The sequence below is a fragment of the Manis pentadactyla genome, chromosome 1, assembly GCF_030020395.1.
Source record: "Manis pentadactyla isolate mManPen7 chromosome 1, mManPen7.hap1, whole genome shotgun sequence".
In the NCBI taxonomy this organism is placed as follows: Eukaryota; Metazoa; Chordata; class Mammalia; order Pholidota; family Manidae; genus Manis; species Manis pentadactyla.
This window is the reverse complement of record NC_080019.1, coordinates 206,851,490-206,870,189: the sequence shown is the minus strand read 5'-3', so window position 1 is coordinate 206,870,189 and position 18,700 is coordinate 206,851,490. Positions and strand designations below refer to the sequence as shown.

The 18,700-nt window shown below is 47.5% G+C and overlaps 1 protein-coding gene across 8 annotated transcripts in view; it reads right to left on the bottom strand.

The window, feature by feature from the left end:
- SRGAP3 (SLIT-ROBO Rho GTPase activating protein 3) overlaps positions 1-18,700 on the bottom strand; it is a 268,677-nt gene that overhangs the window by 69,826 nt on the left and 180,151 nt on the right. For all 8 annotated transcript variants that reach the window (XR_005023182.2, XM_036877778.2, XM_036877782.2 and 5 more), the window contains exons 5-9: positions 11,454-11,639; positions 9,106-9,234; positions 7,403-7,624; positions 5,664-5,765; positions 3,242-3,439 (exon numbers count right to left, since the gene is read on the bottom strand). Coding sequence is in view for 7 of the 8 variants with exons in the window: in XM_036877778.2 (XP_036733673.2) it covers positions 3,242-3,439; positions 5,664-5,765; positions 7,403-7,624; positions 9,106-9,234; positions 11,454-11,639 (837 nt within the window). In the remaining variant the exon portion in view is untranslated. The remainder of the gene's footprint in view (positions 1-3,241; positions 3,440-5,663; positions 5,766-7,402; positions 7,625-9,105; positions 9,235-11,453; positions 11,640-18,700) is intronic.

Here is an 18,700-nt window from a genome sequence, read left to right as displayed (position 1 = left end):
AGGGACAGGGAATCAGGGCAGACCTCACTGCAAAGTGGACATGTGAGACAAGGCTTGAAGGAGGTCAGGAGAGGCCATGCGTGTACATGCAGGAAGGAGTCTTCTAAGCAGAAGGAACGGCAATTGCAAACCCCCCAAAAATGAAGGCACAGGATGGGCGTGGTTGCCCCAAACCTGCCAGCTGGTTTCTCACAAAGAAATCCATTCTATCGTCCCAGCTAGAATGCTCAGAAAGGGATGCTGAGGAGCAGAACTGTGAGCTGCAGAGGCTCAGTGGGCCCCAGTACAACCTCTAAAGGAGCATCGGAACATCACCATCTTCCCACTGAAGATAGTTGCACGGGAAAGGCCCAGGGGGTGGGGGCTGACCTGTGCACAGACACGACGGGGGTCACCTCACCCTGGCGCTACCTTGATGAATCTCTGGAATGGCTGGACCAGTGGGAGACTGGTGTTCTCTCTCCTTCGCCATAGTCCTTCTTAGCTACTAGGGCCTTGTCTCTTGGTTATTAAGCACCACTCCCCATTGTATCCATGGGGCACTGACAGTTTTCAAACATGTACATTTGGTTCTCACCACAATCTTGGACAGCGAACTGGGGAAGCCCTGTCATTCCCATGCTACCCAGCTGTGACCATGCAGTGTGTGACCTTGGGCAGATTACTGAGCATTTCTGGGCCCCCATGCCTTCCTCAGGATAAAACAAGGGAAGACTCAGTGTTTCTCCTGCAGTGTTTGGACCAGCAGCCTCCTACCCAGTTGGGAGAAAGTCAAAATGCAGATCCTGCTCTGAATTACTAAGTCTAATTCCTAATTTTATACCTGGGAAGGACACCACAGACGCGCCCAGCAAATTTCCAAGGCCCACCTTGGGAAGGGTGGTAGTGTGGGAACCTACATTTTTGAGAAGCTCCCCACTTGATTCAAATGCACACTTGAGTTTGATAACTGCTCACCTACAGGCTCTCTCTGGATGCTTCAAATAATAATACCTTCTGACTTTATCATGTGTTCAAGAATTCACCATAAAAGCAGAGCAGAGGCATAAGGGGGCATTTTCTCCATCATGCCCTCACTGCCCTTGGTAGTTGAAGCTCTGTTCCCAAACACGTAACTCATGCCTCGGTGGGTTAGTCACTAGTTACTGCAAGTTACACCGTGGGGCTCTAGGCCTGTGGACTCTGCCCACTTCTTCCAAGCTTCACCCAGGCTTCACATGAGACCCATGGAGGCAAAGAATGCCATCAAATTATACTGGCGTTTGCATTAAAATGAGTATTATGTCCTTAAAAATACCTAAAATAATATCAAAACACCAAGCCATGAGGTGTACTAGCCAACCACATCGATAACTTGAATATTGAGATTAAAATATAATATCTGTGACTCTTAATCACGGACGTTGATGAATTCTGCCTTTTAACTTCATGCTGGCTGGACCCCCTTCTCTGCTTCTGCTGCCCAGATTCCTTTGCTTCTGCTGCCAACGTAACTTAATATTCATTGGCACTCCTCACTTCACTCTATCCATGAATTCTCTCTGCAAACATCGCAGGTCCCCACTGGAAGCAGTGAAACCCCAGAAATCGGCATAGGCTGATTCACTAAGCCTAGCTTTGTTTTCTTTCTTGAAAACAACGAAGCCAAAGAGTGTTTTCGAGGCAATGCGGTACGTGTCAACTATTGGTTTTCAACAAGGGATCTGACGAAGCCTATCACAAGATGGAGTTGGATATTAGAATCGGGTGGGTTTGTGACTAGTTAAATGATCACCATCTACAAATGCTGATGAAGTGGATCAATATCAGCCTAGTGGCAGGTTTTGAACAACTCTGCCTTTGGCCTTGGCTCTGGCACACTCATTTGTCTTTTTAATTGACAAACTTTACAGCATGGAGGCCAGGCTCCCTGAATCTGCAGACACAGAAGGTCTGAAGAGACAGTATATATGTTCAACAAATGAATCAGTATCTTGACAGTCTATAACCGTGAAGTGAATCCATCAAGAGGAAATCTAGTTAGTGATAGACGTAATACCTAACCTAGATATTACCTACCCATCCTTTAGGAGGAGGGTGGCCTGGTTTAACAGCAGCACATAGGGAATAAAGGTTTTACTGATATTAAAAAGAAAAAAAAGAAGAGCTTTTAAAAAAGAAACCTTTAAAAAAATTATGATCTCAGGACATATGAAAAGGAGCATAGCAGCTGGTATGAAAGGAGGTGAAGGCTCTATTAGCTCTGCTCTGTGCTGTTCAGACCACTCCTGGGAGTCTCAATTTAGAAGAGGCATTGACAAAAGGGACATGTTCAGGGGAGAGTTACTAGGATCCTCAGGCCACTCAAAGTGAAAGCCTATGAGGCACGATGGAAAGAATCAGATATGTTTTGCCTGGAAAAATGAAAACCCAGCTCCCTGCAAGCATGCCGAAGACTGTCGTGTAGAATCAGCCTCTCTCCGGGTTGCCCCAGAGAACAGAGTCAAGATCAAAGGCCAGAAATCCTAGTGAGGCAGATTTTTGAAGATAACAGATAAGGGAAAACATCATATATCTACAGCCAGCCACAAGCCAAACAAAAGGGCTGCTTGGGGAAAAGAGGGAGCTTTTATATCTGGGGTTGTTCAAGCAGAGTCTGGATGACTTTCTGGCATGGATACAGCTGAATGGGATCAAACATTCAGATGAAATACAGACGTCTGGGCTCCCTTACTACTAAGCACAGGGTGCACCAGAGCCCCTTCACCCTTGCTCTGCCCTGCCCCTGGCAGAGTGGAACCTAAGTAATCGGGGATTTTACAAGAAGGGCTGGCAACTCACCAGCAATTTCCACACCTCACCCAGGGCATTGTTTCCACAGCCCACGCACAAATGTAAAACAATTCAACATGCCGACCATACACTAACCTTGAGGGTTGCTACTTGGGGCTCGCACCTGCCTCTGTTAGGCATTTTCCTCACACCCTAGTGAATACAACTCCCTCTCTGGTTTCTTTCTAGAACAGGAAAGTTGCCATAACTGCCAATTGAAGATCAAGGCCGAGGCTACCCACTAGTAATTCACTTTCTGCACTTCACAAAGCTAAGCTAGGCAACTTAATCTGAGAAGCATATTGAAAGAGTTTTAGGTCTTAACTGACCCCCGTGGTTTTGCTGGCTCCCACCAGCTTTGGCTGCCCCCTGAGTCACAGCCAGCAAATGGGTCAGCAGACGTGGGTTTTGGGTCCAGGACACCACTTACTGTGAAATAAAACATTTCTGTTTCCTGCTGGTTGGCTCTCCTTTTGGCAATGTTGACCTTGCTCATGTAGGTCTCAGAGGCAGCTGACTTTACAGACTCTGTAGATCGACTGTGTTGGAAAGCGTCGGACACATCGAAGTCCTCCACGGTCAGCATGTCCTGCAAGGTCTGCATGGTGGCATCCAGGGTTTTCCTAACCTAGAGAAGCACAGCATGTTGGCGAAAATCCTTCAGCCTCAGAAAGCCTTTGACACTTCAAAGTCCTTTTCCCAATCATTTCTTTATTTCTTCCATATAAAGCCTCTAGGAGGCAGGAGAACAAAGATGATCATTCCCATTATACCGATGTGGAAAGTAAGGCCAATTCATTGCCTGGGATGGGAATCCAGGTTGCCCAATCTAAAGTCCTTTTATCGGATTCCTTCTGCCAGAAAAAAACCTTGGAAAATGTGACAAATAAGGAACTCGAGTTTCTCTAGGCTTACTTCTTTTTACCTGGCTACAGAGTCCCCAAACTAGCTTCTCCAATGGAAGGCAGGTCCCTTGAGGAAAGATAACACTGGAATTACCCTTGGTTCTCTTCATCTAGAGAAGAGAGGGGACAGAGTATGGATAAGGTGAGCGGTTGTTTTCAATAAACAGATTCTCTGGCTACCTGCTGCCCGACTCCTATTGAAAGCCTGAGTGAGGAAAAAGAACCTCAATGTGAGACATGCTGTCTAGTCAGTCCTCCCAGACTCCAGCTTCCGTCCTGGAATCGAATGGGACCACTGGGAGGCTGCACATGCAGAGGACACAAACTCTGACCTCACAACATCCTTCTGTGGCCTTGTGCCTAAATGGCAGGCTCTCTATTTGATAGAGGGTCAACAAAAACAGGGGAGAAACGGCATTTATATTCACTGTAAAACTATGTTGCTCAACTCTTGCTTAGATCTTAACTTAAATGTCACCTCCTGGTGACATCAGATCCCCAGACTACCCTCTTAACTTAGTGCCTATCACTGTCTGATATTTTGTGTACTCATTCATTTATTGCTTTGCTTTAGTGTTTTAATTATCCTCCTTTTCTCACCAGGACATAAACTCCATGAGAGGAGGTACTATGTTGTCTTGTTCACTGATTTTACTCTGCATCTAGCACAGTGTTTAGTGCACAGTATGTGCCTAATAAACACTTGAATAAATATTAGTTGAATAAATACCTCTTGAACAAATAAATGAATAAATCAGTTCTAAGATAGCCTGACAAAAACTCAGGTTCAAAATTAAGCATTTCCATAGCCATGAACAGCCTGCACAGAGGAACGTGTGCTCTATTCTCCTTTCTGTGGCCCTGATTTCAATTTGAATTCCATTAGCATTACTATCCATATACTGTTCCATGTAAACAATTTAAAATGCTTTGGGGGAAGATGTAGGACATAAACAAATAAAGAAAATACTCTGTTCATCTCTTCTCTCCTCAGGTTTGAAAAACAAATATACAATGTGTCTCCACACAACCTCCCTCCAGAGACTGTTTTCATTCATTACCATCCTGAATGATGGTGTCTGTCTCACATTCCTCCTAGCTCTGTCCTAGGCACAGCAAACCAGCCCTCCCTGCCCAGGGCAGTCCTCTTGCGATGTGAAGACAGGGACCATGCCTCTCCAACTCCATCTGTGATTGCCCTTCTCAGTGATAAACCTGCCCAAGTCCTCCAGTGACACTCCCCGCATCCTGGTGTCCTTTCCCCAAGAGCCTCCAGTGGGTTGACATCCTCCCTGCATGGAGGCAGCCAGGCTGGAATAGGATGTTCCCCATCTGGCTTTAGCAGTACACATCAGAATGGAACCACTGCAGCTCGGATTTGCATTTGTACCATCCCAGTGGTAATCCTGGGTCACCTGCTGCGTGGGAGGTGTGCTGGCCAAAGTAAGACAGAGTTCCCTGGAGCTCAGAATCCATGACACATTTAGTATGCCCCGGGTTGTTTATTTCATTGTGTAATTTAAAATGACTATGACTGTTTCTGATGATAATGACATAAACTCTTACAGAAAATGGAGGAAAGCACAAAGAAGAAAACAGGAATCACTTATAATCCTGCAACCCAGGTAAAACCACAATTAACATTTAAAAATACATCCACAGGCTTTCTCTAAGCACATGAATATGCAGATACGTGTACACATATTCTAGTTTAGCCCAGTTAGGATAGTGAACATGGGAGTTCTACTCCCTCTGTTTTTTTTTAACATCTTATGAGCATTGCACTGTGCCATTAGAGATCCTGGTGTGCATGGTTTCAGTGGTTGAGTATTATTCTATCTCACAGATGAACCCCCATTTTCTTATGTGTTCCATGGTGAGAGCAGGCTTCCAGGCCAAGGCAGGCCTTCCTAAGGAAATTCCTTACAGGCAGAGGGGTCCGCTCACCTCCTCATTCTCTATCTTCAGAGTGGCCAGTCTGGACTGCAGCTGGTGGTACCTCATGAGCAATTCTGTCTGGACTGGCTGCTGAGCGCTGACCTGGCACACCTGCGGAAAGGACGGACACCATCTGCAGTAGCCTGGCACTCTCAGGCAAGGGCTATCGTTAACATCCCTATCAACACAGGGGAAACAGACTTGGAATGACTGAGTAGCCTGTGCAAGGTCATACATCTTGCAGGGCCAGATGGAAACCTGCCACCTTGAACTGCAAGGTGGCCTCTCAGTCCTGCTCCTCTGGTTCTGCGCAGCACTTGAGGGTTTCCCGGAGCTTTACCATAATCTCATTAAGTGAGACTAGTTAGTGAATTTCAAGGCAGGAAGTTGTCGTAAGAAAGCAATAGAAAAGAGAAGCCAATGAAAAGAACAATGAATGGGAAACGCTCAGAGTGCTCCTATTCCCAGCAAAAAGGTGACTCAGAGGCAGCTGGGGGCAACAGCACGCTGGCCGCCCTTCTTTCCCAACTGTTGATTGGGTGAGGGGTAGAGGCGGGGAAGGGTGGAGAGAAATGCTGTTCGCCATACACCTATTCCACCCAGGGCTCTGTTAGTACCTGTGAGCTGGGCTACTTGGTGTAACTAAGCTGAGATCAGAAGGGACAAAAGGCTCTGTTGTTTACCACGAATTAGGCAACCCAAGCTTTGCCTCACCAGTGGTAACCATGAGGCCAGAATTTTCAGGTCCAGGTGATGGGCCCAAAGCGCTGGACATGAGGGCAGAGGGACGGGGCAGGAGGTGTGGGGAAGACCCACAGAGGGCCTCTTTTGCAAATGAGGAAAGTGGGCAGAGCCATCCAGAGGGCCCAGCAAATGCCATCTTCTCAGGTGGCTCTTGGTTCCTCCCTGCCAAGCAGGTACAGTGGATGGCCCGGCTGAGCTCCTACTGGACCCAGGAGCTGACAGGGCCCAGGACACTGTTGGTATGGGTCTCCCCCAACTCCGTTATGCTTGGATGGGGTGTGTCCAGGTGGAGGGAACGAGGCCACTAGGAGACAGTTCTGTGCACAAATCCCGGGGGTAGTGATGGCAGAGATGAGGAGGCCAACATGACATGGGGTGGCTCTCCCCCACTGGTTCCAGAGACTAGGGCCTGAGCCCTAGAGAGAGGGAGGAATTACACAGGAAAGCTCAAGTAGCTAGATGCATAAAGGGCTTTATAAAAATTGGGTAACTAGTGTGCTGATTTTGGAGCCAGGGATAAGTGTCTTCTCCCATTTATTTGTTTTTCTCCCCAGAACATAGGAGGATCCAAGCAGCGTAAGCACTAAAGGAAGCTCATGGGTCCTGGGGAGGACAGCCAGGGCCCTGGTGGGAGTGCTGAACAGAGCGGCTGTGGGGAGGCTCAGCCACTCATGATCCCAGGGCATCCAAGAGAGAATGGGAGATGATCGTGTGTGGATGCGGGGGCTCCCCTGTGGTCTTCTAGACACAACTGGGAGGGGTTTTAAGGAGAGTTAAGGCCATGCACTTTCACAGGAAGGGAACTTGAGCCAGTAAGACATAGGTCTTAGTGGTAAACTTCTTGGCTAGGGATGCCTCTGACCCAAGAACTTGACCCTGGGCCTCTGAGATAAAAGTCCTATGTTTGGAATGTGAGGGCTGACATTCCCTTTCCATGGATGTTCTGGGAGGACATAGAAGAACAAACAGAAGCAGCCTTAAACATGTGCTTCTGGGAGACCTACCTCATCCCCCATGTGGGGCTGGAACTCAAATTTGAGTGGAGGACAGAAGACCTGGTTGCACATATCCATGACTGTATGCTTGTCACTTCGGGAATCCAGGTTGTCCACTGCGTTTTCAATGACATCCAGCCCTTCATGGCGAGAGGTCTCCAGGTTGTACTCGGCTGAGAGGTAGGTCCGGAAGGTGCGGGCCAGGCTGGCGTGGAAGCCCAAGTCACAGCACTTGGAGAGGGGCACACAGAGAACGGAGCAGGTCAGGGCTGACGTGGAGGGGCCACCAGCATTCCCTTTCCCATCACATGACTTAACGCCTATCTCCTCTTCCATGGACAAATCTTTCATCCTGGAGGCCCTAGAGCACTCTGGAATCCTACTACCCAAATCACGCCAAAAACCCTCAGAGGGAGGGAGTTGGGGGCTGCAATTTGGGCAAGAGCAAAGCATCTCTCAGCTCCCCAAATTCACCCTGTTCTTTCTCCTCCCTAGGCCTTCACTCATGCACTCCCTCTGCCTGGCATTCTCTGCCTCTCTCCTCCTACCTAAATACTCTTCCTTCAGGTTTCAATTTAGAGGTCACTTCCTCCACAAAGTCTTCCTTGATGTTCTCCCCACTCAGTGCTTATATCAGGTGTCCCTCTTCTAGGGGCCCACATCTCACTCCACCTGCCTCACTGTGACACCTGCCACTTGGCCTTGTAATTTGCCTATTAATGTGTCAGTGGTAGGCATGGTAAGCTGCATGAGGGCAGCCCCACTGGCTCCTCTTCACTGTGGCACCTCAAAACCTAGAGCTAGTAGGTGCTCAATAAAACTGTGGTAGTGAAAAAAGGAAAGGACTAGAAAGAGTGAAAAAGAAACGTTGTAAGAACAAGTGTTCTGGCTTCAGGCACTGGACAACACAGGCAGGGCTGCAGGGCGCGCAGCTCCCTCTCCTGGGAATGGTGTCATGGGAGAATTGGTGGCCCCCTGACCTCCTGACGGGATGCACCAGGATCCATCCTCAGTAGGGAAACTTTACTGAGCATCTTCTGGACCAGATCCCTGTCTGCATGGGACCAGGAAGATCTGAGAAGCAGTCCCAGCTCCAACACAGATGACACAGAAACTTAACCTGGTGATGCTGCTTACCATGTTCTTCCTCCAAGCCTAGCTGTCCCTCTAGCGTGTCCTACACAGCTGGTACTCAGGAGAGGGTGTGGCATTCTCCTTTTACTTAAACTGCCTGATTTTTCCCAAGATAACATCCCTAAGCAGAACTGATCTGTGTAATCTGTCTCCTACACATTTTTCTTTTGTGCGCATATGTGTCTCTGGCAGACTAGACCTGGGGGTTAAACACATAAACATCTGTACCGCCCTGGGAAATCCCCCTGGGCATGAACTCTGGATGATTACCCCTGAACCCCAAAACCCAGCAAAAGGCCTAATGTAGAAGAGGATACCTGGGAAGTAGATGATGAATATATGACTGCCTGACCACACAGGAGTTGGCAGAGGCCCCTCACTCATGGAAGTAGTAACCATGAAATGATACTCATCTCCCAGGCCCCAAATGCTTACTGCCCTTCCCCTCCAACAGAGCTCAAGGGACATGCCACCTTGGTATGTCTGCTGAGGACAAGAGCCAGCCCCTCCTTCAGCAGAGGACTGGTGCCAGCTCAGCAGTAGGGCCCTGTTCAGTCCCAGATGCCCCAGGTGCTCACATCGATTAAGTCGGAGACATCATGGATGTAGTATTTGCTTATAGCTGCATTGGTGGCTGCCAGGTTCAGCAAGTAGTCATTCCGGGCCTTGGTGCATTTCAGCTTGTTCTCAGAATACTTTGCCTGCCTCTGGAGGAAGAAAGGAGTAGAAATGAGAGCCAAGCCACTGCTGGGAGGGATTTGGGGTTTTCCTACGGTGACTACCTATGAGTCAATCCCCACACACCTCTGGGATGCCTTACTCCATATGCTAGGTGAGTATGGTTTGGACCCAGTACAGAAAAAGCTCACCTTGCATTGCCCATGTGCAGCCAACAATGGCACTATTCAACAAGCAGCAGCAGTTTACTGCCCTCTACCAGGCAGGGTGTAAATAGGACCTTCTGAGGCCCCTACTCAACACCCCCCAGAGGCTTCCCAAGCTGTGATGACGGCCTGTGAAGTCCTCTGGGACCTGGCCCCCGTCTGCCTCTCGAGCCCCTCTGCCTCCACACCTCCCTCACTGCCCGGCCTTTAAGAGGCCAAGTTCACTCCTGCTTCAAGGTCTTCAGACTCACTCCCTCTGCCTGGCAGGCAGGCCATCCTTCCCAGTCTCCATGCAGCCTGCTTCCTCGCGTCATTCAGGTCCTTGCCCAGAGTCACATAGTCAGGTCAGCCTCTGATGACAGCCTTGCCTAAAATGCGTCCTCTCCACTGACCCTCCCCCACTCTCTATCCCCCTGCCCTGGTCTATATTTTTTTCATTTATCTATTTGTTATTCAATTACTAGTGATTATTTTCATTCTTAAATTTTTTAAGACTTTTTTAGAGCAGGTTTAGATTCATCACAAAATTAAGAAGAAGGTAGAGGGATTTCCTACAAACCCCCTACCCTCAAGCCCACACACAGCCTCCCCATTATCAACACCCACACCAGAATGATACATTAGTTACAACTGACCAACCTACACTGACACATCATTATTACCCAGAGTCCACAGTTTATATGAGGGCTCACCCTTGGTGTACATTCTGTGGGTTTGCACAAAGGTATAATGATATGTATCCTTCATTATAACGTCAAAAAGAGTATTTTTCCTGCCCTGAAAATCTGTGTTCTATTTATTCATCCCTCCCTCCCACCCAACCCCTGACCTTTCACTGTCTCTATAGTTCTGCCTTTTCTGGAATGTCATATAGCTGGAATTACACAGTTTGTAGCCTTTTCAGACTGGCTTCTTTCATTTAGTCATATGTATTCAAGGTTCCTCCATGTCTTTTCATGGCTGATAGCTCCTTTCTTTTAGGTGTGGAATAATATTCCAAGATGTACCACAGTTATCCATTTACATACTGAAGGACATGAGCACTTTTCACAACCTGAAATTGTATATTTTTTATTTTACCTTGTTTACTTGCTGATGTTTTGTGTCCCCCACTAGAAAGTAAGCTCTATGAAGTCAGGACGTGATCTCCCTTATTCATCACTAAAACATTCCCTGAACACTCCCTGCACAAAGTAGGCATTAAATGCATTTCTCTGGCTGTCTGCATGTGAAGAGAGGAGGAGTGGGCAGCTAGAGGCGCTGGGCTCGGCTAGGAGCCAGACTGCCTCCCTGGGGAGCAGCCTGTTCTGGGCCAGCCTGGGCAGCAAGCTGTGATGAGCTAGTGGTTGGAGAGAAGCCACCTTGCCCTTTTGAGACTGATGAATCCCACTGTGGTAGAAAGACACCTTACAGAAAGAGGTTTTCCTCCATCATGTGGATGCTCTTAAACATTCCTTATTCCAGATCAGGTTCTCCTGGCTGTGCAGTTGAGGTGCTCCCATTAATTAAAGCAGGAAACCTTTTAATTCTCTTCAGAGATCTCTGATCTTTCTCCAGGGTCCACTTATTCTGGGCATTTCCAGAAACAGGCTCTTCTAGCAATTGTAAATACACAGTGATTCTAAGCTCTCCTATCTTTGGCTTGCCCTGGCGTTTTGGACTGGGTTCCCAGCACTGGTGGGTAGCCCAGTGCTGTTCCTTTTTGTCGGGTCACACCCAGCCCCAACCAGCTCCCAGCCACCAAACCAGCCTCAGGAACCATCTCCCGACCCTACCAATGCCCAGTGATTCCCACCCATCTGAGAAGGGCATGGGTCACAGCTCAGCTCTCTTGTCAGCTGAGCACATTTCCCTGCCTGTTGCTCCCTGACTAGTGCTAGTGAGGCCTGGCCAGCCCTGCCTCCTGCATGACACAGGCCTCCAAGAGAACAGATGTGGGCAGCATTATTCTATCCCCACCCCCATCGGGTGCAGATGTGGAGGTTGAGGCTGTCAGCAGGGAGCATGCCCTGCCCCCCGCCTCCCCCGGGGCCCTCACTTGCCTTTTCCTTCATCTTCTCAATCTTCTTCACGGAGCTGCGGCGCTGGGGCCGGTCCTCGTGCCGGAGCAGGTTCATGCTGAGGTCTCCCGACTTGTTGAACTGCTTCTCCTCCTGCTTCTCAGCCTCCTTCAGCTTGCTTTCCGCACTGATGCTCTCTGCATGGTACATGTGGTATGTTTTCATGACCTGCGGACACATGAGTGCGGGAAAGCAGCAGTCCATATGGTCCAGCATTTTTTACCTTAGTGCTCCCAGCCCCCTTCCCAGTTCTGCGCTCCAGTCAGCTGCACCCTGCCCTCTTCCCATGATGCACTCTGGCTCCCTCAGTTGTTCACTTTTGCACAGTCTCGGAGGACTGGAAATGATGATAATCATCAATAGCAGCTCCATCATCATCGTCAGTGCCATCAACTGCATTATGTCCTAAGTGCCAGGGACGGACTAGTAGAGAGGAAATTAAAAAGGGCAAGCATAGCCGCCAAGCATTTGGGGGTCTCAGAGGTGACATGGCAAACTTGGCCCTTCCTCAGCTGCCCTCTCTAGCCCTGCCAGCCATGACTCTTGTGTCCCTCTCTGTCTACCCCCAGTGTCGCTGGGAAAGCCCATTCTCAGGTACTCATGGGACTTCCATGGGAACATCCTTCTTACTCATACACAAATTGTTTTCTCAGCTGTTTCCTTAGGTAACACTGGCCTGCAAATGGCCCTGTCCCCAAAAGGTATATTACTGGGTAACCTAATTTGATATCCTATGAGCTCTGAAATAAACTCACCCTTGGCTATAAAATGAATTCCTCTAAAAGAAACTGCATTTTACTATTATACTTCCATAATAAAAGCTGGATATTGTTATAACAAGGGAATTTTGAGACAGAAGAAATCCTAGACATCAGCTAATCCAACCACTAAATTTTACAAATAGGGAAACTGAGGCCCAGAAGATCAAGTGGCTTATCCAAGGTCATACAGCTTTATCAATTTAGTCTCCAGACTTTACATCCACTTGGCCAACACCACAATCAAGATACAGAACACTTTCCTTATACCAGAAATGCCCTTCATGCCCCCCTGTGGTCTATCTTCACCCCCTACTCCAGCCTAGGGGAGTTGCTGATTTGCTGTCACTGTAGCTTGGTTTTATATGTTCTAGAACCACATGGTATAGATAGAACCACAGAGTATAAACTCTTTTGGGTCTGTCCTCTTTCACTCAGCAAAATTTTTTTGAGATTCTCTCATGTGTGGCTTGTATCAGAAGTTCTTTATTGCTGAGTAGTTTTACATTGTGCGGGCCATACCACTATTTGCTTATTGATTCATATATTGATAGTTATGTGGGTTGTTTACAGTTTGGAGCTATTATGAAGAAAGTTACTATGAATGTTCATGTGCAACTCCTTGTGTGAACATATGTCTTCATTTCTCTTAGGAAAGCACCTAGTAGTGAAACGGAGGGTTATATGGTAAGTGTGTATTTAACCATATTAGAAATCTGATCTCTGACTTTTAATCTACCATTTTTTTCTACCATATCATACTGTTTCCTTAATTCATTACCATTTTCTCAGTAGATGTGAATACTCATGGCAGCCTTAGAGCAAGCTGGGCAGTTCCATACCAACAGTATCCTGTCTCCTGGTCCCCAACCAGGAGAAAATTTTTCCTATGTAATATCAATTTTATGATCATCTTTCTAGGCTTAGAAACCCAAGACTTTTCTGGAATCCATGGCTCCTGAGCCTTGTTTTTTCTCTTCTCCTATTGTTTGGATAATCACAGCAGCTAACAGAGCACAGCTTCTACCTGGGAATGGGATATGCCCCTGCCTAGCCAAGACCTTTAAGTCAGGAACAAGAAATGAATTACTGACCAACATTATAACCTTATTCCTTCTCATCTGAGGTCCTGTGAAGTGAGTTTATTAGAATGAGGAATTCTGTCATCTTACTGTGAATTCACAGCATTGATCTGTTGCTCCCAAGTTCCCTTTGCCATAGGCCAGAAGACAGTGGTGGCCATATCTACTGCACAGCATGGTAGGTTAGACTATGCACTCTGGCCCAAATGTCTGGGCTGAATCATGATGTTGCCACTTACCAGCTGTGTGGCCTTAGGCAAGTCATATAATCTCTCTGACCTCTGCTTCCTCATCTATAAAATGGGGTTAATAATGGCACCTACATCATAGATTTGCCATGAGGACTAAATGAGTTAATTTAGGTAAAATGCTGAGAACAATATTTGCCAAAGAGTAAGAGCCATGGAGGCATTAGCTGCTACCATTACCACCACCACCACCGTCATCATCCCTGCTGTGGGCTCAGTTTGAGAACTTGACTTCAGGAAACTGCTCACCAACTTGAGAGAACATTAGCTATTGTGAAGAATTTATTCTATACCATGTTTCTCTCTCCTTCTTTCACCCTGAAAACATCCCAGAATTTCAAAATGATAAATGAATAAAAAAATGCAATCAACTTTTCATCATAGATCTTGGTGGAAAGACCTCATCTCTGCATTCCACCCATTTCTGCTCATCCACAGTTGCCCTAAAGCCTCTAGAGATGCCCTTCTTGCTGACTTCATCCACTTTTCATGCCACTAAACTTATTCCCTAACAACTCAAAGGACCAGGAAGTGTGCCAGATCGATGCAGTCTCGACATCTAGTGGCCAAAGGGAGTGACTGCAGGCTTACACGTAACCAAGACAGTTGCATATTTTCAACCATCTTTATGTCACGGCTCCAGGAATATAATGAGGCTCAGAGCTGGGAATGCCGGCTGAAGTCTGTCTGCAGGCTTCCCACCTTTCCCATTTTCAAAGCTTTTCTCTATTCCTCCACATTCACAGACACCACTGGTTTCTTTGCTTCTCCACTGTGCAGTTGGTAGTGCTCATTTCTGGATTCCACCCCTTTCTGGGTTCAGTGATTCCTGCTAAATCCATTTTTTTCTATTTCAGCTGCTGAGGTCTGATTATCTCACCATTAATCTATCATCTACACTGGGTAGTTCAGAGGGAGAGAGAGCATTTCCATTTGCAACTAGATCTTCCTGTCCAATTATCCATGCATTCATCCATCTATTCAGTCAAGGTCAGCATCCCAGCCAGATGCTCTCAGCCTCCCACATTTTCCTTTGCCTAGCTCTCTACTCTTCTTGAGCCACAGAATCCTCTTCCTACTGTCCAACAAGCCAAACTTCTCAGTGTAGTTTCTGAACTGAGTTCCCAAAATCCCGTGGTTGGAGAACACAGCTTGATGACTGTGGGGCCAAACTATGTGATCCCACCGGAAATTCCTGAACCCAAGAATAACAGTGAACTTGATCACCACAGGTGATTTTATGTCAGACAGCTGCAGCAACAGAGTTTACCTGGGTACCTCTCTGAAATGAATCTCACTACAGAATCCTCTAGATGTTTCCTTTATTTAATTACCTGAAACATGGGCTTCCACATGAAAGGCCCTTAGCTCAACAGCCTAGAAGAGTCTGCTCAATATTGCCAGCCCTGGGTGTGTTAAATAATACTTAAATGTATCCATTACTTCGGAGTTGGTAAACCTCTCCTTTTATAATCACCAAGGAGCATTTTATTCAATTAATCCTCACGCCAGTCCTGAGAAGCAGTGTGGTAACAATAACAACAATGGCAGCGAGGATTTATCCAGCACATACTATGGCAGGCCTTTCTCTAAGCACTTTACCTACTTAACGCATTTACTTCTCACAAAACCCTATGAAGCAGGCACCATACGATCCCTGCCATAGAGACGAGGAGACCACAGAACAGGGATGAACGAATGTTCTGTCCCCTTGGTGACTCAGGAGCCATGGTTCTGAAGCCGGGTACTCCCGCCGTGCGCTGGGTGACTGCAGCAGAGGCTTGTCCTCTCTGTGCCGTCCAGTGAAGACCCGACAGGGGGTCGATGGGAAAGTGCTCCGTAAGCACAACTGTAAACTGGCTGACAGCACGTCAGGGCCAGGAAGGGAGCAGAGGTGGCTGCAGGAGTTCAGCAGAGGCCAGGTTGCTGAGGCCTCGGTCTTCACCTTGGGATCTCTGAAGGGCCCCTCATAGGCAGCCATACAGCTTAATGACAGATGGGGGGTTCACTTTCCTGCCCTCCAGACCCTATTAAGGAGGGCCCCCTCAGAACAATTCTAGCACAGGCTGAGAAGGACCCTGTAGGGTCTTGTAAGTTGAGACCACTGTTCTTGGATCCAGATCAGTTTGTAGGTCCTTAGAAGGCTCTATAGAAATCTCGGTCATTGAAGGAAAATGAGACTCAGAAATAGCAAGTGTGTTGTGCAAAGTCACATAGCAAGCCAGATGGCCAGGACTTCTGAGCTGTGGGCATGGCTGTTTCTGGTAATCATGCAGCTTTTTGCTGTATAGCAAAAGATGCCTTCTGCATCTTCCCAAATCATTATATCATGAAAATAGGAAAAGTGGTATCTGCACAGCCCTTCAGATCCTTATTTAAATGCGAAAGAAGGCAAGGGAATTCGGGAAATTGACAGTATCAATAAAGGGACATGCTGGGGCAGGGTAAGAATCAGTGTTAGACAACAGGTCAACAGGTTCTCAATGACGCAGTCCATGTGCACTTCTTCTACCTCACAGGCACCGAAGAGTTGTATGGGTGAAATCCTGGGCCAGTGCATGCCAAAGACATCCTTGAAGGAAAGGAGAAGTCCCCAGCTTTCAGTGTGACTAACCACACTATGGGGACTACATTCTCTGTAGAACTTATAATCACTATCTTATTTATTCATTTTGTGTGTTTATAAACTGTCTCACCCCAACTAGAGCACAAAGTCCATGCGGGCCAGGACCTCATTCATGATCATATTCCTTGTACTAGAGCAGAGACTCATACCCAACAAGAATCAATATATTTGTACTGGCATGACTGAATGAATGAATGACAGCTGGCTGACTGGCTGCCTGGGTGGAAGGATGGATGGAAGGCAGGATGGATGGTTGGAAGGCAGGATGGATGGATGGATAGATGGGTGGGTAGGTGGGTGGCTGGGTGGGTGGGTGGGTGGATGGATGGATGGATGGATGAATGGATGGATGGATGGATCGGTGGGTGGATGGATGGACAAATGGCTGGGTAGGTGAATGAGTGGATGGATAAGTGCATGGATAGAAGGGATGGGGTGGGGAGGGAGAATAAAATAGAGGAGATACAATTCCACTACCTTTGATCTGGTGAATATATTTGGGGGTAAGGAGACAGTTACATCTTTGGTCATCATTTACTGAACAGTTTACTATGTGCTAGGTACCACATTAAGAAATACTACCATGTGGAAAACAAACAGGGTCTCTATCCTCATCGAATACACACTTAATAGGGACACACACAAATACATAAGCGATTATCTCACAGTGTGATAAATGCCATGATAAAGGAAGGCTTCATGGAAGAAGTGACATCTAAACTGAACCTTGAAGGGAGAGGAGCTGTTAGCTGGGTAAAAAGGGCACAGGATAGGGACTGGACTATTTCAGAAAAACGGAGCAGTGTGAGCACTAAGCCAAACAGATCAGGATCCAAACAGGCTTGAGGAACAGCTTACAGGTAAAAAAACATCAAGTGTATGTCTGAGTCCTACCCAGTGAGCCACTTCCCCATCTACCCCAGCAATTCCCCCTCAGTGGACATCTGTTGCTTTTCTCTGACTAGGTTCATCCAGTCCTTCTTCTGAAACAGCTTCCTGACTTTTTTTTTAAGGAGATCTCTAAATTCCCTCCCTCCCCCCAATCATTCTCAGTCCCTGCGGTTCATGGGAAACTGACAATACCCTCCAATCCTGGGGGGTGGGCATGAGAGGCAGGCCTGGCCAATAAGTGAACATTATGTTAATCTGGCCACAGTCATTACAGCTCCTGATTCCAGCCAGGCCGATTGGAGGCAGCTCTCAGGCTTTGCAGGAAACACTAGAAAGGGCACATTTTCTTTCCACCAGGGGGGCACTTAACTGGGAGGAAGGGGGTGGCGACCGTCTTTGTCACCACGTGGAAGAAGCCTGCCTGATCATGAAGCCAACACAGAGGAAAACACAACCCAAAGAGGAAGAAGAAAGACAGATGCATGGATGGGTGGGTAGATGGATGAATGGAAGGAAGGAAGGAAGGATGAAAGGATGGATGGACAGATGAAAGGAAAGAAGGAAGGATGAAAGGGAAACATGGGAAAAAAGAAGAAACAGTGAAGGAGGGGAAGTTCTGCTGGCTTTGCTCTGGTGAGTCTATGGCGGCATGAGGGAGGACAGCTATGCCTCAATCATTAAATATTTACTGAGCAGTTTATTTTATGCCAGGCACCACACCCAGGCTGGAAATACTACTGTGTGGAAAACAGACAGGGTCTCTGTGCCTCAAAAATATACACTCTACTGGGGACATAGATGGTTAAAGAGTGTGTGAGTCTCTCAGATTCCATAAATCATCTTTTCTTTTTTTTTGAGCCAGTGTGCATTAGATTCCTGTCTCTTGCTATTGAATGAGTCCCAAAAGGCAGGCTTCTCTCCCTGGTATCCACCACCCCCATTCCACTCCCCATATCAGTCTTGGTCCCAACTGGCCAAACAGTATGTGACTCACAAACAGAATGCTGATGGGCTGAGCAGGGGCTTCTCTTCCTGCACGATGGCCTCCTGCTTCTCTGCCTGCAGCAATGCTGCTCCCTCTGCCTCCCTTTCCCCAGGCAAGTCCGCTGTCATTCTGGTCCAAATCAAATGCCATCTCTTCTCTGTGGCCTTAATGATGCGCAGGTAGATTTCACAACCCCACCCCCCTCCCACTGGGTCCATATCCCCACTGAGACCCTTGTCACATGATGTAGCTATGTCTCATCCTCTGGATACAGTGGAAGAGCCGTAAATGTATGCTGAGCAAGGGAATGAACATCTTGGCAGGAATGCTAAGACAAGTGAGGAGGTTGTCTAGCAGGAAGCCTCAGATCCCTGCTTTTCTTGGGAGCACTTCCATTCCTGGATGAAACTGGGCCACACCCTGGCCAGCAGGCTGTGATGATGGTCCAACAGCCCACAATCAAATCAAAGCTTGAACAATGGAAAAGTAGAGCCCATTTATCACTCCAATTAGTGTGTACCTGCCACCAGCTGCAGCTGGGTGTGGTTGCTCCTTATCTTAGGCTCTCTCCATATTGCCCTGAAAGAGGTCTCCAGGGCCCCTCCTGCACCCCCGCCATGGAGAGCCTGGAGCAGACTG